Source organism: Epinephelus moara, chromosome 21 (genome assembly GCF_006386435.1).
Source record: "Epinephelus moara isolate mb chromosome 21, YSFRI_EMoa_1.0, whole genome shotgun sequence".
In the NCBI taxonomy this organism is placed as follows: Eukaryota; Metazoa; Chordata; class Actinopteri; order Perciformes; family Serranidae; genus Epinephelus; species Epinephelus moara.
In genome coordinates, this window is record NC_065526.1 from 26,201,838 (window position 1) to 26,224,695 (window position 22,858).

The window sequence follows — 22,858 nt, forward strand, 5'->3', positions numbered from 1 at the left end:
GATGCATTCATGACACAGCTGTGATAACAGTATATCAAATTTTATTGTCTATCCAACAATAGTGATCCCTTATGGTTTGTCAAACAATAACAGTTAACATCAGTGGATGACACTAATCAAGTCACTATTTAAATTCAGTCTGACAGTGATTTTAAATAGTGCAGTTACATTAATGCAAGTGCATTTATTTAAGACATCGGATTGCAATTTGATCCCATTCCAGACACGGCCTTCACAATGGCTTATTTAGGAAAGAACACTCTTCCATACAGAGCCATGTCTCAGTGTAAAAATGTCTTACAGCATTTGATTTTTCATGATAAAATAAATACAGGAAAAAAAATAAGCGTGCAACTCTAAATAAGCCTCATTTCATGATGTGTTAACAATGCTGACAGACTAAAACAACATGAGAAACATAAGGAATGTTGGTGGAATGTATCGTCAAACGTGGCTAAAGGCATTTAAAGATAAATCCTCTGTTATCTGTGTTGCTCAGTCTCTTGACAGGTGGACAAAGGGCTCAAGCTAAGGTGTGTTTAAGGGCACAGAGAAGAGTTGTAAGAAAATTACAAAGTAAAAGAACGCTGACATTTCTTCACTGAGGTCATTTCAAAAGATGGGAGGGAGATAAAGGTTGCTTTAGAGAGAGATATTGCTATTATTACTATAATTACACTAATTACACAGCTGCTGCTATAAAATCAGCAACATTTTCACATATAAAAAAGTCTATAAAAAGCTGTGTGATACATCTGTTTATTAAAAATGACACAGCTGTAATGTGTGATTAAAACTGAGGGATTGTTTTAGGATTGAAAATGTGCACATACCATTTCATAACCAGTGTAATAGACCACTGATGACTACATTTGCTGCTCTGACAAAAAGAGCATCATGAGCTTTTAAGAGTGATGTCTCTCAGGGGGTGGGGGTGTGTGCAAAAGATTTAAACATCTGGAATCAATCACCAAGTCTTCATCATGCAGGAGGCAGGTTCAGTGTTGAAAACTGCATTTCATGGATATCTCTACAAGATGACACGCTAGTTTCACTTCTACACAATTACACTTTGTCCACCCCCCCCCCGTTTGTGCTGGTTAAAGTTTGTCCAGTTCGCTTCTGAGGATATTAAGAAGTGTGCTGGGGAAGGAGGGAGTGTCAGTATGTGTGTGTGTGTGTGTTTGAGGGGAGGCAGGAGCAAAACTTAAAATCTTCCCTGCTTGGCGTCTCCGATGGCCCCCCAGACGTCAAAGACGAATTCATCAGGAAAGGCGAAGTCTCCGAGGGTTTCGTCTAATGCCATGGCGAATTCATCAGGGTTCTTCTTGTCACGGCCGACCTCGACCATCGTAGCAGCTGGAGACACAAGAGCTTGACTGAATAACTTTTCATAAATATGCTCACATCCTGACTTTCTCAGAGTGAGAGATTTCTCTACTTCCTAAATTAACTTCAACTAAGTCTAAAATTTGGTAACAGCGTTCCCTATACAAAAACATTTTTAAGGTGTTATTCAGCTGTGGGTTGAATCTTCAAAGTTATATTCATGATCTCACAGATGTCTACTGTCTGCTCTGAATTAAAAAAAAATGCTTTCCAGGGTCGAAACCAGTGTTTAAATCCAATATTTCTACACACTGCAATGACCACTGCTCTAGCCTGCAAAGAACAGTTGAGTGGCATGATAAAATATTTTGTTTTTTCTGTAGAGAACACTATGAGACTAAATCATGGAGTAACATACAGACTGAAGTCACAGAGAGAGATAATCGAGGCCTAATTAACCAATCTAATCATCTACCTGACTTTCCCCTCTGGGAATCAATAAAGGCTTATTTTATCTTATCGACTCTAAATGAACATAATGAGGCCACTCACAAGACAAATTAGTTTGCAAGATATCAGCTGCTTTCTTTCAGACCTCTGACATGAAAATTAGTTGGCCAGTGTAGTCCGGTAAAAAGTGAGTGCCATCTAGTTCCATTATATTCAAGAGAAGGCAGACATCTCTGCAGCCGATATCTCCAACACTCAGCAACTCACACCAAAACAATCTAGGCTGATACACAGCACTACAGCTAAGAGGAAAAATATGCATTTATTTATGATTTTGGGTTGAACTGTCCCTTTAAGTATGACAAAACGCAGAGGCAAATCATCTTCGATCTCTCAGTAAGAATGAACAGCATACATTAGTGTTGCACGGTTTGATATTGGCTCGTGAATATTTATACTCACCAAGTTCAGTGTCTCTGATGCCCATGTAGCTCTCAAGGAGGTCGTCCACTTTTTTTACTGCCTTCTCCTCAAATTCAGTTGGCTAGGAAACAACAAACAAGTCAGTTTTAATTATTCCCTTCTCAGTTTTACTGTGTTTTATTGCTGTAATGTTTGTGCACAGCACTTCGCAGGATGATGTGTATTTTCATCTAAATATGATCAGGAGATCAGCCTGACTTTGGTTTATTATTCCAGATTATATTGATGAGGGGGGACAAACAGTACATGTAGATTACGTGAGAATGTAGGGATGAGTATGTGCCATCTTTTGTTTGTTTCTATGTGGGTATCTTCAACAGAGAAAAACCTTTAAGAATATATCGGCAGCATAAAGGGACGATTTCCAGGCAGTCCTCACAAGATGAATCTGTAACAAGTGCCAACAGCTTCATGTCCAAAGATGGGAAAAAAGTCCTCTTTCCCAGTGTAGGACATCCACAACACTCACATGCTTGAGTTGTGACACTTGAGTCTCAGCAGGATTACCTAAAGAAACTTACCTCCTCCTCTACAGTAGCTGGGCCCTTGGAGCGAAGTCTCAGAGTCCCCCTTCCTGTGCCGATCTTGTTGTCGGTAGGTTTGGCACCCTTTGACCTGGGCTCAAGCATTTCTGTCAATACGAAGAGAAACAATATTACACAATTATCTGGCAAACTGTCCCATTGCTAAGTTGAAGGGTAATTTTGGTATGTTTAAACCTGGATGCTAGTTTTCCATGTTTTTGTATCCAAGTAACTAATGAGAACAACAATTTTCAAAATCCAGTACTGATCGAGAAGGGTGCTGAAGGCAGCTGACAAACAGGCTGTAATGTAATCACTCGGGGCATGTGCGCACTGTCAGTTTAAATCTACTAACAGTGCTTGTTTTGCCTGTTAATGAAAAATCTAAGTGTCTAAAAGGATCCCTACAGAGATACATCTTCCCTACAGACCTGGACTCACCATCACCAAACACACTAGATTCACAAAAACCATCTTGGTTTGTCTCTCCACTGTTCCAACAATCACCATCTGTGGTTTCATTGAAATAAACCCTTATTTTACCCTGTTAGATATGAAAATATGCTGGCTCTATACACGCTCATATGACTGTTTAAATAGAGTCTGGTGGCTTTGGCATTTCAAAGCGGTTTCTGGTTGAACAAAAAGGACCTTACTCTTTAAAATAAAGGTCTATCTGCAGGAATCCTTTCTTTAACATTGTCACTTATAATAACAATCTGAGGTGGTTAGTGGAAAAAAACAAAACACTTTTAGTGGAGGTACAGTGAGGGTGCCCTGAGTGGTTACATTGCAGCCTGTTTTGCAGCTGCCAGCTGCAGTCCGCTCGCTAAATACTGCATCAGTTTCAAAAATTGTTGTTTCCAATAGTCACTGAGACACAAAAACATCCTATGTGATCCTGTAAATGCACAAATGATCTCATACTGGGAAACACGGCAGCACAAGATCCTGTCCAGATGTGTCTGAATCCTGCGGGTGAATCTCCTGTCTTAAACCATGTGGGTCACTTGTGTAATGTGTTCATGCGGATGTGTCTGCACCTTTTCTGCATCTTGTGTCTCACTCACCAAAGGCCTTCATCGGCTCCACCAGTTTGAGGGTGAAGGACTTGTCTCTGGGCAGCTCTTTGAGCATGCGGGCGACCTCATAATGCCGCGTCCCGACGATGTTATGTCCGTTAATGCACTCTACGTGGTCACCCACACAGATCACCTTCACCCCGTCCACGACACTGCCCTCTTTGATACGCTGCCATACAGAAGAAATCAGTGACAAATGCAATTATATTATATATTCATGACACTCCACAGGACAAAAAAACAAAAGACAAGAGCACAAACAAACCAAGAGTGTGGGTAAAAATATCCTGCTGCAATGCTTCAGGAGTCTCCTGAGTTCCCTCTTTCATAATGTAATACCAGAAATTTCTCTTTTTTATGGGCCCACTGATGCACAACCACTTGACTTATTAAAAAATGCTTCCATGGAAAGCTTATTTCTGTATGAGACTTCAAAAGGTTTAAAAAAAGAGAAAACAAACATTTGTGATGCAAATATATCTGCTCTACCTGCTTAGGAGCATCTTCACTGCTTTTATTATTTTGAATAATACTCTCCTGGTCTTTTTCTGCTCAGGAAGATAAAATATTTTACAAGGAACCTGTTCGTTTTAATTAATTTCCTCTGTTACCTTGAGCTACAGGCAGGTCTGGTAAATGCTTCCTGACCTAGTTCCATAAACCTCTGTAGTCAACAGTTTTCCACATCAGAAGGTGTAAAACAGTCCAGATGTGAGAGACAAGCTGCATGAGGCTGGACTGTTCATGTTCTTAAGAGTCTACAAGTTGTTAAAGAAGTTTAGATAGTTTAGTTTCAGACATCAAACCCCAAGGCTTAAGTGTCACAAACAGTCAGGTTAATTGGCTGCAGTGCTGTTTGGGCATCACATGATGGCACATGTGAGCACTTTGTTATGCTGGAGTGAGATGACTGAGACCACATAAGCTCATTACAGTGTCTGCATCAACAGAGGCATAAGCTGAATTGTGATTTCCGCTAAGAAAGCAAATTTGTAAAGTTGTGACCAGAAAGTTCCTCTGAAGCAGGAATCAGTTGTCTGTTTTAATATTTCACTTTACCAATCCAGATAAGAAACTGCGTTGGTATTTTGATGCATTACTGTCCCAATAAACACAGTAGGAGAAAAGAAAAAAGACAAATTCAAAATGGAAATTCAAAATTCAAAATATGCCCTTTTTTAATAACAAGTAAAATATATACGTTTTAAAAATGAAAACAGCTGTATATTGAGTGTGAGTAACAAATGTGCATTTCATTTACTACTTTACTTGAATAACATTGGTTTTATATGGGAGTAAATCTCTAGATGATAAAGAATTTGATGATTATTTGATTAGTTAAACAGATGATTAATAAATGACAACTTTGATAATGAGCTATCATTTGGGTTATTTTCCATCTAAAAGCATCTAACATTTATTAGTTTTATAAGTTTATAATAAGTGTTCTTGTATCACTAAGCCTTATAGAAGCGTAAATTAATTACGGTACCTGTAGTCTTCATGCTTTATTTTTTTAAACTGAAAAACTAATCAATAGATTCACAATAAAAATGGTTGTTGCATCCCCACATGAGAAACATAAACTAAATGTCTTGACCTGATTTTTTTACACATAACTTTGTCTGAAAAAAAGGCAGACTTATTATTGATTTTTTTTAGTTTAAAACAATTAACACAGTTTACTGTTTAATCCTAGCCCTGCTTAATTTCTGACACTGGAATGAGCGAATGTTGAGACAGCCACTAATGAACAGGTACACAACATAAGTTCCTCTTCTTTCAGTTTAATTCATTTCAATAATTCCCTTTTCTCATTGTGTGCCTGAGTGAGTATGTTACATTACTTGCAGGTGAAATAAAGGTCGATGTTGATGAGCTTCTTCTTACCTTTATGAATGCATATCCCGCTCCGTTGTCTGTGATGGTGAGGCCCAGAGCATCTTCAGATTTATAAACTTCCACCTCTTTCTTGATTCCTTTGATGTGGGCGAAAATAAAATCCTCCAGTCCGATCTGCCCCCCCAGCAGCTTGTCCATGTCAATCTTGTGGGTGTTGAGGGTGCAGAACAGAATCTGTACACACAGACCAAAGTACGCAGATATAGTACATTACAAGACTCAAAACATTACACATATTAGATAAAACTGAGCTAAAAGTGGTTTTAAAAACTACTTTGACTTTTAATATGCACCGAAACAGACTATTCATCATTTGTAATTTTACAAAAAAAGAAGAAGAGGCCCCTCTGAAGGAAAGCCCCAGAAACATTTGCATCTTTTATATAACATATAAAAAAAACATTCCTGTTTTAGTCACAGTCTGAAAACGGAGCCAGATTATAAATAAGAGTGTCTGAGTGTAGATGACAGAGCACTGCCTCCGTATGCTAAATACAGGACTCATCAGAGAGCTCCGTCTTTAATGCAGGAGCCAAGTTATGCGGCTATGCCCTGCTCTACCCCACAGTGTCATCAGTGTGTGCTGTGTGTCTGTTTGAAATCCTGAGCCTGTGATGAAGCAAACAGGGGGAAATTGACCTTTCCTTCCTGTGCCAGAAATGCTTAAATCTGGATTCACACCTTGCGGTTGCCACGTCTTGGCAGGACAGAGCGAGGGAAATGTGAGCACCAGGAACACGATACACGAGTGGCCTGATTTAACAGCACTTTAAACAGAGACTGGACAGTGAAACCCAGGAGGAGGCTGGTGGATGTGAATCATTTATTGCGCTGTAACTCACCTAGACAGAAGCTATTAATAACATCTATTATATCTATTTACTCAGATAAATCATATCAGTTATGCCTTTATGCAACTTCTTTTGTGGGATCAGCTTATAGTGGGGCTTTGTGAAATACCGAGCCAGGATTTAGTGTCTGACTTCCGGGTTGCATGGCAGAAAGGAACTGATTCGTACTGGTTCATCAGGAGGATGACCTTTGTGCACCAATCAGCCTCTGGCAGCGAGGCCTGCCTTGTTTGGGCTTTTTTTTTTCTTCCTGTGTACCAACAGGCGCTGTTCACACACACATTAGCCGACATGGCCTCGTGCGTTGCCTTGGGTTACCAGACAATAAAAGAATGGGATTATAATGGAGGGAGGCCACTGAAGGATGAGGGCAAAGAGAGAATGGGAGTATGGAGGAGGAGAGGGGGCCATGTTTGAGGCAAGGGAGGGGTGTACTGTAGATGAATTGATGGCTCTTTTCCATAACAGAGCCTGCCTCTCCCCTCCCAGGCCAGGGCATTACCCAAGAGTGAGTGGGAGGAACAGCAGCGGACGCCTACACCCGGTTACCAAGGCTGCTGACTACATTAAGCAGCTCTCAGCACTGCCTCTCCTCCCGCTGAGCTGACAGCCACAGCGTGCTCGCACCGCCGGGTGTAGCTAAGATGCAGTGTCACACACACTGCAGAGTGACTGCCTCTCCTTGGACGACCTTACTCACGACGGCAGATACTACACCTCCCACGGCCTGCGCCACACTAACCAGAACCTTGATAACCACATGGGAAAGGGCAAGTGTAAGGAGAGGCAGTGCAATCTGTTCACCATCACCCCAGACAGAGCTACTCATGGGTCAACGCTTTCAAAAGAGGAGTAAAAATAGAGTGGAGAGGAATCACACAAAATAAGATATAAAAAAGGCATCGAGCCATGCATGAAACTAAAAGTACCCTCAGAAGAAATTATTACATTTTTATGACATACAGTAATAATTTTTTGAATAGTAGTTTGTGTCCGATATATTTTTTCCACACAATGTTAAATTACCTAGTTAATAATTCTTAAAAGCTCCTTCATTGCAAAATACAGAATCAATGAATATGCAAATATTTTCCATTTGTCGTAGAGACACACCCAACCTGTAAATTTACAATCAAGACTAAGACCAAACACACTGTTGTTAACAGTATTAAAAAAAGATAATTGATCCACTGATTATATTACATATTGGTTGAGTGTGCAGTCTCAGCCTTGAACACTTGTGGTTTGTTTTTGTTTTGTTTTGGTCTTGTTGCTGTCAACACTGCTGAATATGCTGGGCACAGAACACTCTATTTTCTTTTCCCCACCTATATTTTCTATTCAAATTTTTACTTGTGGGCACAAGATGTCCCCACGTCACTGTAAACTTTGTTCTCAGTGGAGGAGGACTTTAAGATTCAGGGAGAACAAGCAGTGGAGCTGCGTCACACAGCAGAGGCCACATGTTTGATATATGAGGCATTTACAGTGTCTTTTAGTGCCTACTTTGCTAATGAGATGAGATGTGTCAGGATCTGTCTGATTCAGCTCAGAGGGTGACGGTTGGATTAATCACATCACACGTTTGCTGCACTGTAACTCATCAGAGCGCAGTGGTGTAATGTAACTGAACATTTACTCAAATTTTATATTAATTAATACTCCACTACATTACACCAATACATGTATTTGATATCCAAAGTCAGTAGTTACTTCGAAAATGAAGATGCTGCAATACATGATATATATGTTACAGCTCTGGTAGTTAACAGCTACACTCCTCCAAATGGTTGCTTTTAATGTTGTCCTACCCCGGGTTTTAACAGAACAATCTTCAAAAAGATCTAAAATTAGAAACACTTATATCCATTGATGAATTTAAGGGCATCATAAAGAATGTGGTGACAGAGACAGGTGCTTGTTTTTCTTGAGAGGCCACTATGTTTGAATAGTTATTGTTTTATTGTGGAATTTTTGTATTATATGTTGTATTTGTTGCATTTAAAATGTGTTTTGTTTGGCTGCTACCTTAGCGAGGTCTCTCATGTAAAGGAGATTTTCAAACTCAGTGAGACTTCCTGGTTAAATTAAGGTTCAATTAAAAAAATAAAATAAAAATAAGCACAACAGTATATTTATCTCCACTTTGACATCCTACATTAAAATGATTTTTACACATGAATACATATATAACGCTCAGCATAATGAGCACTTTTGTACTTGAGTACAATATGTGCTTTTACATGTTGAAACTGTGTTGTAATGTGAGTGTATTTTGTGGCCAATGCTTACCACCTCTGCTAACCCATTTCCTGTTGGATATTGGATACTCTGAGATGTTTACTAGTTTTTAAGATAGCACTCATTACTTTGTAACTAAAGTTTTGATCTCAACATCTTGCCGCTGAAACAATTAGTGGATTGATTAACGATTCAAGACAATTAATCACCAGCAAGGGTGTAGGTTTTGTTTCCACATTGCAAATATGAAACCCCCAAAATCCACGCCTATGATCATCAGCAATTTTAACCACTTTCAGCTTCTCAAATGTTTCTTTTTTGGACAAAATTAAACTCTGAAGATGTTATCTAAGGCTCTAGGGAATTGCAATGGACATTTCCATGATTTTCTGACATTTCATTAATCTCCTAATCACAAAATAATCATCATAACGTTGCATAATAATGGTGAATTCATTTGTTAGTTGCATCCCTACTTACAACCCAAAGGAGAGGCTGCGTTTTAATCTTAAGTTATTCCTTTTGACTGTACCAGTGTGCATTACAACACAACTATTCATCTAATGACTGTGCTGAAAAAGAAGTAACCTTTGTGCTGCAGTTATGTTCCCCTTTAGTGTGGGCAACCAGTCCCCCAGCTCTAAAAATAAATTGCAATTCAACAGAATGAAAGAGATTTGTCAAGCAGATATTGTGCAATAACATAAAAGTAAAAGTACATCTAATGGATGTTACAAATCTCCGCCCACATGTATTCTCCAAACAGATCACTTCTCCCGCCTGTGTTTGAAGAAAGGTAGGATAAGTACCGCCTTTAATTGTATCTCTCTCTGATTTATGACCTGCATTAAAACAGTGTGGACTTGGGAAACCTGTTTCTTTGGTAACTGAGCGTCTGTCCATTAACAGCCTCTTCAACAGATCTTTTAATGGCAGGAAAGAGGGTTAGAGAGATTAAACAGAGGGTACCATGCTTTCAGAGGGGAATTACTCATGTGTAACCAGTGGACTCATGTTCTTCTCCTTTCCTGTCCTCGTCTACTGTTATTTCTGTGTCGCATGATTTTTAGTAGTTAGTTAGCAGGGAATGCTGATGTCAGCTGTGTGTATTGTGGTGTGGCTGTGTTTTCAACAGGATATCACATCCATCAGCATTTAAGCCGGTGTAATCATTTACCTGACTGCGGATGTGAGATTCCTCAGAATGACAGCTGAGGGTTTGTCTCATAAAGGTGGCTCAGAGAAGCAGAGCTCACGATGAAAAGCACGTCTGAGTGAGTCTGACGAACTCAACCAATATTGATCTCTTTCATAAAGCCAGGGCAACTGTGATCCTAGTTTTCCAGCACTAATCACATCATTTCACAGCAATACAAAATGAACATGTGAGGACTAAACTGTGACGTTCACACATACTGAATATATAATATGAAGAGTAAAATACTGCAGCAAAAGCAAGCAAAACCATTGCAATAAGTTAAGTTTCTTTGTATAATTTCTGAAAATAAAAGGAATAGATATAACATGATCATTCAGAGCTGTGCACAACATTCAGAGCATATCTATGATTCAGTGTCTGAGCTGGGAGTCCCTGAACACGGCTCTCAACATGGAGGGGACTGAGCCAACAGCAAGCAGATAACTGTGCTAACAGTGTGAACAGTGCTAACAATAGCCCTTTTTAGATAGGAATTGTGCAAATTTGCAGGAAAGCCCAATCAGTCTTTTTTCAGCATTGGCAGTATAAAAATAAAATCGGGGAGGGTGGAAAATTGCCACCTACCTACTATTGTTAGAATGTGCCTTTTTTGGGACAATGGGGGGGGGGTGAGCAAGTAACAAAACCTGTAGCTCAGCATGTGACGTAAACAGTAACGTGGGAGGGAAGCCGCGGCTAGTCAGGTGGCAGTAGTAAGATGGCGATTCTCTCTTGTTCCTCACCGCCTCTGTCATCTGACGGTTAATGGCCTCTTCGTTTGTGAGGGCAAGGAGGCTGCACAATTCCTTGTCTCCTCAGTTGCTCATTTTTACAGTGTCTGTCAGGTTTGCGTTTCCCTCTTGCTACTAGCTGCTCGCTAATTTCTGCTATCAGCTGTTTCCTGTTTATCCACCGCCAGTGGCTCGCACGTGTGGCGTCATCAACAGCTCCTCCCACAAATCTTCCAACAGCCCCTCCCGTTGCGGAAGGACACCTCGGTCTGTTTAAACTAAAAGGGTTCCGCCAATATGACTACCCTCCGAGGTGGAAAATTGGGCACCTCGGATCAACTTGCCTTTCCACCTCTGTGTGTCTAAACGCTCGCAGCAACATTCGTGGAAAATCTGGCAGTGTTAAAGGGGCTACTGGCAACAGTGCTGATATAGCTAACAGTGTTAACATGAGGGGGGAAACAGAGGGTGGGCGCTACACTTTGCAACTACGCTGTTCTGCTACAATGGGTTGGGACAGCAGTAACCATCATATGAGAAAGTAGGTAGCCAGTGGAATAACCACTCACAGGAATTCACAGGGACTCACAGGGACTCACGTGCACCAACTTGCACATGCACCTAGACCGTCTAAGGACCGTCTTGCGTCAGAGGGAGGGTGACTTCATTCTCTGCTCAGGATGTCATTACTCCACCATTCTTTACATAGCAAATATTTGTCTGCTGCTATATCAATGTTTTGAATGTCATATAGCGCTCCTACTGTATAAACAACTTTAAGCTATCAAATAGGACGACAGCTAGGTCATTTATTTTACAGTAGAATAATAAGATAAACATTCTATAACAATGTGACACTTTAGGATTTTGACTCAACTAAATACTGTTTAAATACCTTCATATTGGTTCTCTGCTTCTTAATGTGTTTTTAATAGACAGATTTCTGGGTGTCTGATTCTTTAGTTTTATTTGTTAATTGTGAAAATAATACTAACTATTAGGCTATAGTCAGGGATCTAAGATGTTTATTACCTTTATTTTAAATTGCAGGGCATTTAAAAACACATGTTGACTGGAATACTTTGCAGATACTTAATACTAAGAAGTTTGCAGTGGACCTATTCCTTACTTTCTCTCATGGATGATCATATTAAACATGGCCAAAGTTTCAAATAATGAATTAAATGTATGTTAAAACGTCAACTGCGCATAAACCTCCGGCTTCAGACTGTTTGGAATAATCTGTTTCCAACATTTCTTCTACTTTCGAGACAAGCTGATGACAACTTGTGATGGATTTCTTTAAATGGTCATCTGCTCCAGGCATGCTACTGCAAAATATACATTACATACACTGCTACATGTAGCTACATGCTAACATCTGGGAAATATGTAATCTTGGTTGCCAGTGTAATTAATGTCTGCCTAATTTCGGATCATATAACTGCCGGAACAGGTTTGGTTGTGGGAAATTTGGGGTTTAGAAGATTTTCTTGATGATTTTTACCAGTAGAAAGTGCCACTATACTCTGTTACAGTAATTCCCCAGCTAATGATGGTGCAAGACCCAGAAATGCTGATCAATCAGAACACTGGGCTTTTTCGGGTGGGGGGGGGTTTACAGAGACATGCACTAAAACAGAGTGTTTCAGACAGAGGGTGAATACAGGTGTTACAGCACAGTCAGTATGAGGAAAATAAAGTGTTTTTTAAATGTTAAAGCAAGTACATGAGCTGTAGTAGAAACCCAAAATCCAAGTATGAACCTGAAAATGAGCATAATAGGCCCCTTTAAGCATGTAATAATTATAGCTTTTGTCAAAAAGTGATGGATTGACTTGTGGTGCTAACAGTACAGAGGAGAAACTGAAAAGAAAACTGTCAGACTGGTTGTAATACTAGTTCAGCAGGTTTATCGAACAGAATTTCCTGAAAATTAACCAGAATGACGGAAGTAAGCCTGGTTTAACGGGTAATCTTGCTTTCAATAACACCTCTCTGGAAGCATAAAGAAAACACTGAAATCCATTTGAATTAAACAACTGATTACTGAATGTGTTGATGAAACAATGCAGCTACTGCAGCTCTGTTAGAGACTATTTACAGCTACAAAGGGAGGGAGAGTGGGCTGTGTGGTAACCAGAGGTCAGACTGTCTCTCTCTAATACATCACTACACCTGTCCCAGACAGATGATAACAAATATTGGGTTTTATCTGTGGTTGTTTTGTCTTCGCCACCACATCACTCCTCAGAGAGACTGATGGAAACCTGAACTTGCCTCTGAATAAACCTGCCGTTGTTGTTCTGTGGGCTCAGCTGCCCTAGCAACACTTTCCTCTGCATCGCTGCCGGTAAACAACCACTTCAGTCGCCATAAAACCACATCCAGTCCAGTCAGTGGTAAGCACACACACCTGGGGTCTATTTCTGCAGCCTCACACACACCGACACATGCACACTCTCCTCGTTAGCTTCACACTTGTTTCTCACAGTGGTGCTCATTTGCTTGTCACATGTGTAATGAAGCACAATTACCAGTAACCACATCTTCACTGGAATCATGTTGCAGGATAATTTCAGAACGTGTTATTAGCTACGAATACAATATAACTGGGCTTGTTTACTACGTGAGGAAATAACAGTGGTTTTAACTGGTCAAAAAGACATTTAAGATTATAGTGAACATCAAAACAAAATATTGGTTTACACAAGAGGGGAAAACACCAGCTTTCTTGTCTAATACAATAAAATAATCCCACTGATAATTTACATTGGTTTGCATGTTTTAGCTCATATTCTGCACATCACTATACTTAACTGATATTTTTCTTACCATTTGGTTTCTAGCAGACTTTTGAAACTTGTTTGAGCGGCTGAGATGAGCATTCACTGGTTCCAGTTTCTCAAAATGACAGATTTGTTGATAATAAAAAATAATGGTTGGTTGCAGCACTTAATAAAAACATCAAACGGTTTGTAGTTGTGAAGCAAGTACAAGCCTTTATGAATCCTAATCCATAGAAGTTCGTTCTGTCTAAGTGTTAAATTAGTGTTTTTCTTTTCTTTTATAATCAGACAAGATAAGGTTTGTTTTTACCTTGACATGTTTCTTCCAGGAAGACACCCGTTGAAACATGTCAAGGTAAAAACAAACCTTATCTGATATAAAAGAAAAGAAAACACTACTTTATCAATCCTGTCTGAAAACAAGGACTGTATAGAGATATACAAATAGATAGATGCTATCATATATTGACTTACTTTGGAGTCATACTGTGATGATATGGACACATTTTGTTATACAAAATCATCCTAATTAATCATTCTACACACATTTTCATTCTGAACTCCCAATATGAAGCTCTTGTCAATTATCATGTGTGAAGAGTTGTGTCCGATATAATGCTTAACAGCAAAAACAAATTTCATTACACTGATTATTATGTCATTTTGCATATATTTGGTATGTTGTGATACACACTAGGTGGCCACTTTTTTACAGTAGTTATACCAATGAAATATGATGAAATCTCATATTTTAGCTCAGCTGTAGATTCTACATACTTACAAAGATGATAATTAATCATATGATGATGATAATTTACCTACAGTATATGTTTATTATTAAGGTTGTAGGTTGCAGTGGTGTTGAACATTATATTGAGAGGTGCGTCAGATGTTTTGGTCACGCACATATACAAACATGAGGGGGAAGAACATTGCAGCACATTTGAATATAATACAGTCCAGTTCAACACCTTTACCAATTACAGCCTCAGTGATATGCTTTAGATTTCAGATTTCTCTGAAAGTTTTTATAAAAAATGGCCATTATAAGCTTAATAAGGGTAGAATAGGTGTCAGAGCAAGTGCTTATGCTCATTTCATGGTCGACAAAAAAAGCTCACTTAGCATTCTCTACATACAAAAGAATAGATAAATCTACACATCAATCCATTTATCAGGTCATCCAAAGTATGCGCTATGTACAACATCTATAAGTGATTGCAGGAGCTCAGCTTACACAAACAGCAGACTCAAGCTCCATCAAATGAGATTGTTTCACCTAATCCCCCCCCCCCCCAGTTAAGAAATGTCTGGCTGCAGACTTGGAAGTACAGCCACCTTCAAATCTGCAAAATAAAAGCAAGATGTGTGGTTCTGTGACGCATGACTGCAGCATATATATTCAAACTGTAAGCAAATGGCTGTGTTTCTGGTCAGCAGGTGGACGAGAAGCAAATTCACAGTGAGAGCCACACCTCAAACTCTACAGCTACAGGGCCAATAACCAGACTTTGACCTGAACACATAAAAAGATAATTCCTCATCTAAACACTACAACAGTACATTCATGTCTTGCTGGCTGAGATAACACAGAAACTGAAGTGAGTTTACATAACATCTGCTCTGTAACACCTTTACTTTTAGTGTATTTGCTATTTGAGATGTCATTTCACTCAGAAAAATTCCTTTCAATCACTTCTGCTTCTTTAAAAAAACTGACAGAGCTTTAGTGCAACATAAGAACTAATGTCTCATTAAAGGCACAACAATAGCTGCTCACAGTCAAACCAGACATGCTTTAATGCAATGTGATGTCTGTTTGGAAAGAAATGTGTCACCTACTAGAGGCCATGAGCACAACAAAGACAACGCCATTGTTTATTACATAATTCATATCAGCCTCAGCCAATCCCTCACGTAACCTCAGAGCCACTGGTTTCCAAACAGCCACAGATAAATGGTTTCTGGGTGGCTCCGTGTGTGACTATTTTGTCCTCCAGTTTACTTTAGTGTTACACTACATTGAAATTAAGCACTTCCTCAATGGGTGTTAATGATTTGTGTTTTCACAGCAGGTATTGTAGATATTAAGAGTAGATTCTTTTCCATTATTATTAAAGGTATACTATGCAGGATTTTCTATAAACAAAAAACAATATGTAGACCACACAAAAGTTATACGTCTCAATCATCAAATATGACCCACTAGAAAAGTGGTGGTGTATTTATTTGCTAGGACCCTGACCTCTGCCTGTATTTCCTTTTTATTTTGCTGTGTTCGGGACTTTCTGCGCGTGTAGCCTCCAGCCAATAACAGCACACAGGTGAGGTCGGGACTTTATAAAATGGTAGCAACCAGGTGTCAGACAAGTAGCAGCACAAATCCAAGAGGACGCTACAAAAATCGCAGACACAGCACGGACAATACGTGAATACAGTGGGGCGAAACTTCAAGCAGACAAAGCTCGTTCCAATAAGAGCATGAATCTGGGGTTGGCTTTCGCTCTCACTATCGCTAGCAAGCACTGAAGAAGAGGATGAAGATGCAGAGCGACATGAGTGTTTTCTGTTTGACAGGTAGGTGCCAGTGGTTAGCTTAGTAAGTATGCTAACTATCGCCTCTCTATTATAACAAGTGTAACATTCTTACAATAACAACTTGCAGTGTGCATACAAGCAGTGTAGGGGGGAGGGGCCAAGTTTGAATGTTGTGTTTACAAACAACAGCCGCAATTCCTGCATCATATACCTGGTTCCCAGCTGGTCCAGCCACAGGGTCCAGATGTCTCCTTAGTCATTAGTTCTAGGTCCCATGATTTAATATATTCAGCATCATACTTGTGTTTGGCCATGTTGTTGAGCTGTCTCTGGCAAGAAGCTGTGGGTTAGTCACTCACTCTACAGCACAAAACAGCACCTCATACTAAAAGCTCTGCACTGCAAATTTTCTGTACTTAAAAATAAATGAGTAGTGATTTTTGTGTTTTTTTACAAACTTGACATATTTGCGAGTCACTTGCGGTCCATTCAGAATGGGCCTGCGACCCACTTTCGGACCGCGACCCACCAGTTGGGAACCACTTGCTTTAAGGCAACTGTTGTCAGTTTATATCACTATATTTACTACATTTTAATCTGAATGCCGCAGAATTGACATTGGTGTTTGAATTAAGCAACCTATAAGTGCTGTGGTGTAAAGCCTGAGAGAAAATGTTTCAATCACCTTTTTCGTAAGAAGAAAGTCGTTACTGCTATTTTGACATTTTGAAGAAAATTATACCAGAAAATCAGGAGAAAATTAAATAAACACATATTACTTAAACTTACAATGATAACTCAAAACACCTGTCTTAACTGGATATGTAATTTTACTGACATGTTTACAAATTTGAAAGAAAAAACTAAAGCCATTTTAGACTATATCTTCTCTGTGATGTGCCAAAATAAAAGCATTATCTCTGCTTCATATGTAATTTCATTTTATTTCCAGCTGTTTTTAAGATGTGTTAATATGTAAATATATCTAAAGGATAGCTACTTACAATATTAAAGCCATACAGATTCAAGTCTGTACCAGAGCTAGAGCAGATGGCACATTCAACATATGTCTGATGCTCAGTGCGAAATTTTGAGTGCAGACTGCATTTGACAGTTTTGTAATGAATAACATGGCAAGCACTGGAACATCAACACTTCCTCTTTACCCTCAATACTGAGCCAGACATGTATCCTTAGCATCGAGTATCAAAAACTATCAGGTATCATAAAGTAAAGTTGGCATCAAACGCTTGGCCAGATTATTAGCCTTGTTTATTATTAATTTATTTGTCAGGTATTTCATAAGTGTGCAACTTGTAATTAGGGAAAGTTAATGTTCAGCTGCTTCTTGTGTTACAACATTAAACACCAATGCAGTGAAAACTTTGGCATATTCAGCTAAATGAAAATGAGAACTGAAACACTATCCAGCAGCAATTTACAATTATTGCATTATCAATTAACCTGCAGGCTATTTTCTCAACTGATAAATTATTGATAGCTCCATATCAATAGCAAAATGCCTATTGCAATTTCCCAGAGTCCAAGTTAATATCTTCAAATCCTCGAACAAGAAAAACTTAAACTTTGAATTAAGTATCGATAACAAATTAAACTTGTAACTTAATCTCTTTAAAGCTGTGTTTTGTACACTAATAACACTTAGCTAATGCTGTCTCATAAATGCCTGCAGTAAATCCCGTCTTTATGACATTTATAAGGTTCAGTTTTTGTTTTTGGTGTCAGTTAAACTTGGGGGTCATTTGGAGCCTGGCGTTTGTGCTGAGAGAGGTGTTTTTAACATTTAGTCTGCCTTCATGTATATAAATTGAGTAGGCGAAATACCAGAAACACCTCACAGTGCAATGAGAAAAAAGTACATGTGGATAGCACATTTGAGGGATATCATATCGTCACCAGTGTCCAGCCCTACTTACAGGTATTCATTAAAAATTAGACTTCTGTTGGGAAGTAACAAGGCTTTGATCTGTCAGTGCTGATATCAGGTCATGTCCGGTCACAATGGGCAGCAGAGTCACATGTGAGTGGGGTTTGGTGCTGTTTATGGAGGGAGGAGGCCCTGGGCAGAGCTGCTCCCCTGGGTCCTGTGGGACGCCTCTTGCTGTGGCTGGGACAAGTTATCTAGTTAGATTTGAGGCGATGCCCACTGAGCCGGACGTGAGGGACTTCCTGTGGTAAAAACTGTAGAGTCCAACAACTCATACTCCATCCGCATGTCTGTCTGCATCTGTCTTTGTGTGGCTATCTATGCCCCAGTTCTGAATAAGCCAGCATCCTCAATGGCACACATACTTTCTACACCAAAGAATGCCAATGTGACATAACCACTTAACAGGACAGAGTGAGATGTTGAAATTTGGGTTGTTATTTTCTTCCGCTACCTGCTTGGCACTGCCTCGGTGGAGTGGGTGGATTCAAAGGTCTGGACACATGCAATGCTTGGCAAGCTTTGAGGCATTATTTCAGCAAGGAACTTTTTTTTTCCTTTATGTGCCAACTACAAAAATAAATGTGTTTCTTTACTGATCCAAGTACAGTAGATCCTCATTTGTCCCTCTTTACAGACAGGTCAAAGGTCCAGAACAGTTACAGAACAGTACTCCGAGAGCTGGTACAATTGATGTCTTGCTCAAAGACACTTTAGCAAGGCAGTGCATGCAGACATGGAGGTTTGAATCTGTTCCTCCAACACAAGCTGCTAAAATCAGCTAAAATCCCAAATCTCTTTAGCTCCTGTGTAGTACAGTGCTTGCTGTTACTAAAGAACACATCTCGAGGCAGTTTCTGTACTAACAAGTCTAGACAGATGCAGAAAGGCTGTAATGAGGTATACTGATAGACATGATGGAACAAATAGAAAAACGCCTGGTATCCCATTCAGGAAAAAAACTGCAGATTTTGAGCCTCATTATATTATAGATATTTTGTACCATCAAATCAGAAAGACTGTGGCCAGAATCATGTACATTGTTAGGTGAAGTCCTGTATTGTGTAATACACTGTGTATCAATGCCACTGGGACAAATTCCTTTCCAATTATTGCACTCGTTGAATGAAGTGACTGTATCTCTTCGTTTCAAGCGGGGGAAGGAAGTTCACGTCTCCAGGCTGATAACAGGCTGCCCTGCTAGCCTATCTAGTCATATTTCAGGCTGACAAAAGTCAAACATGCCACTCACACTTTCCTTTGAAAAGAAGAGCTTAAGCCGTCTGGGCTTACAGGAGGACACAGAACCTGCTTTTGTTTTCGGGACCTCCACAGTCTACACGTAGCTTTTGCTTCCTATTGGACTCCGATGCTGAGTGAACAACTGTATCTAAAAATAGGGGTAATTTGTCAGGTATCCAGTGACCTCATAACGTAGATAAGACACCAATCTATCTCAGTACTTGCGGGGTTGAAGGTGTGCAGGCTGGCAGGGCGTGCCTTTACAAACACCAGCTTGCTTTGACTCGAGACAATCAAAGTTGACTTTTAATGGCCACCACGGGGCTAATCTCTTAGAAAAGCCACTTAGAAAACTGTTTACCCAGGCCTTTCCTGCAACTACTCATTCATCATCGCACTGGTAAAAGAAGTATTAAAGATTCTACGTAAAGAGCAATACCGCAATTTTAAATACTCCATTATAAGTAAAAGTATTTAAAAATGTACTCATGTACAAGTATTTAAGTATAATCGGTAAAAATGTATTGTATGTATAGAAGTAGTTATTTTGCAGAAAAATGTCTCCTGTACCTGATTTAATATCATGCATCTTTATTAGATTAATGACACTAATAAATCAATGAGTGAGTAAAATTTTACTGTTGTGGCTGGTCAAGGTGGAGCTAGTTTTAATTACATAGGCCTACAGCTGGGTCTTTTATTCAGAGATATTTAGTCTGTGGGGTCGTGATGTGATTAATAGGGTAGGGAAGAAGAAAATCAAGTTGAGCTACATAAAGTTGCACTCATTATTTTGACTTTTTTGTAGTCTTAGTGTCCTTTAATGAGTGATAACTTGATCTCATCAGGCCTCAAACACTTGTCTGTATGTATATGTGAGGTTTAAAGGGCAAATGTTGGATTGTGTGGAACTGTCACATCTGAAATGGGGTCAAGGGGCCCCAACTAAAAGCTGCCAGAGCCCCTTGTCCCATTTGGATTGTATTTTATAAACTTATCATAGTGTCATTACCTTAAAATGAAAAGAAACTAGTTGCCACACATGTCAAACAAATGTAGTGAGGTGAAAATGTAATATTTTCCTATTAAATGATAAGTATAAAGTAGTGTAAATTAAATGGAAATACTCAAGTAAAGTACCTTAAAACTGTACATGAGTAGTTCTTGAGTAAAAACAAGGGTGTCTGTGTGGATACTTTGAGTTAAACACTAAATCAACCACATGACTTTTTCCCTCCTTTAACCACAGGTGAGTTCTTACCTCAGGTGGGCTTATATTAAACGCTTCTGCTATTTTTGCGTACAACTCCTTGACATTGGAGAATCCCTCGATCCTGCCGGTGGGGCTTCCGTGAGCCAGCTGCGTGTGGAAGACCAGTTTGGGCCGCAGGTTGGCAGGTGGAGGCGGCAGCCCCGCTCCGTTCACGGCGGATTTAGCCAAGCTCCCTGCACCTGCGTGTCCGCCGCCGACCTCCTCGTTTTCCACCAAATGCTCCTTCGTCGACCTGTTTTTCTTCCTCCATGGTCCCAATGGCATCTTTTGCTGTTGTTTGTTTGTTTCTCGACGTTGGAAGTGTAAAGTCCGAGCCGCTGCTAGAACATTGAAGTAGCTAACCTGTTGAGTTCCAAGCCCAACGGTCGTGTTGTCCTTATTTACTTCCTTCTTTACTCCGAGCTTTCCTAAATGCCTTCCTTCCTTCCTTCCGCGACACACTTTTCCTTTTCCTCACCTGTCCCACAGCTTAGATGTGTTCTTCGACAGTGGCTCGGCACTCGCTGGGTGAATAAATGGTGTGAATATTCAACAGGTAGGTGGCGGCGAGTGTGGGATAAACTCTGACACAACCTGCTGGCTGCTGCTCGGCTAACAATAGCTACTCTGTTTGTCTATCAGCGTGCCGCGGGACGCAGGCGCAGTGGGACCGACCCGGGCTCAGTCCCAGTGCACCTGCACCCCATCACAGGGGGATCACTGTAAAACAATTACTCAGGTATTTTTTAAAAACACGTACTGCAAGTTACTATAGGTTAAAGTAGCCTGAATTATACCTGCACACTAGTAGTGGAAGGTGACTGAGTACATTTACTCAAACACTGTATTTAAGTACAATTTTGAGTACAATTTAATACTTCATTGTATCCCACTTTATAGGCTCTTTCTACTTTACTACATTTTTGAGGCAAATATTGTACTTTTTACCTCACTACTTTCATTTTACACTTGTAGATATTAGTTAATTTGTACGTTAAAAAACGTATGATATGCTTATGCAGTACTATAATCTACCCAGTAGTATACAAAAAGTATCTACAACTGGCTCCACATTGATGAACTACAACATTAAAATGCTCTGACATGTATTTTTAGTGATAAAAACACAATTATATAATATTCTAAAACAATATAACCCTTTGAAAGGAGCCTTTCTGCGCAATGGGTACATTTTGCTGAAAATGCTTATGTACTTTTATTCAAGTAACATTTGAATCCTGGAGTTTTACATGTCATGGAGTATTTTTAGACTGTCATATTTAATTTTTTAGTTGAGTGAAGTATCCGAGTACTTCTTCCACCACCGTACCGTACAATTTTGAGGTATTTGTACTTTACTTATTTTCATTTTATGCTACTTTACATTTTGGAGGCAAATTTTTTACACTGCTACATTTATTTGGTAGATTTAGCTACTTTGCAGAGTCAGAATAATAATACGAAATACACATCAACTAATAAATTATGAGGCATTATGAGAGGTTAAGCTACCGAGCAGTACTTAAAGTAAAATTAGCTCAAACTTTACCAGCTACAACATTAACGTGATGAACACATGAGTGTATCGCTAATTATAATTCGGGAATATAATCTGAAATGGGCTGCTTTGCATTATGTGTACTTTTACTTTCATTAGTTTAAGAATCTTTTAATGCTAATACACGAACTTTTGTACTTTTACTTGAGTACAATTTTGAATGCAGGGCTTTTACTTGTAACAAGGTATTTTTACAATGTAGTATGCTACCTTTATGTCAGTAAAAGGTCTGAATGTTTCTTCCACCACTGCTGCACACAGAAAAACTGGTTTCTTGGTAAAGGATTGCTCAAGTCTGTGGGAGTAGCTACAATCAATAGATAGACAGACAGATAGACAGACAAAGACACAGACAGATGAATTTGGTGTGACTTTGGTGGGAAGTAATAAAAAGTGCTATAGGCCTCTGTATTTGTGATGTTAAATGAAAATCTATGCGCACATGTTACAGCCGTGTAATACCACTGTACATGGCTTTAAAAGAGCCCAAACACTTGTCAGTGCTGTTTTTAATGTTGCACTTCCTGTTCTGAGCTTCAAAATTAATGAGTACATATGTCAGCAGCCAAATGGCCCTCTCTGTCCAACAAGGACCCTGCCTCTGTGGGCCCCTTAGCCATAATGAGTGATGTGGCGTCCCCTGGTGGGAAAACACACACTGAAGGCCTCTGTGTTGGCAGCTGACAGCCAGCAGCTGATACCAGACAGCTATATTTACACACTCATAGCTTTGCCATTAG

The 22,858-nt window shown here is 39.5% G+C and overlaps 1 protein-coding gene across 1 annotated transcript; it reads right to left on the minus strand.

Moving 5' to 3' along the window:
• Positions 1-24: 24 nt before the first annotated feature.
• Positions 25-21,198, minus strand: gipc2 (GIPC PDZ domain containing family, member 2). The gene is made up of 6 exons (XM_050075043.1): positions 20,570-21,198; positions 5,759-5,944; positions 3,857-4,037; positions 2,784-2,893; positions 2,242-2,323; positions 25-1,359 (listed from the first exon to the last, which is right to left on the minus strand). The coding sequence occupies exons 1-6, from the start codon at positions 20,843-20,845 to the stop codon at positions 1,208-1,210; spliced, it is 987 nt and encodes a 328-aa protein (XP_049931000.1). The 5' UTR covers positions 20,846-21,198; the 3' UTR covers positions 25-1,207.
• Positions 21,199-22,858: the final 1,660 nt, after the last annotated feature.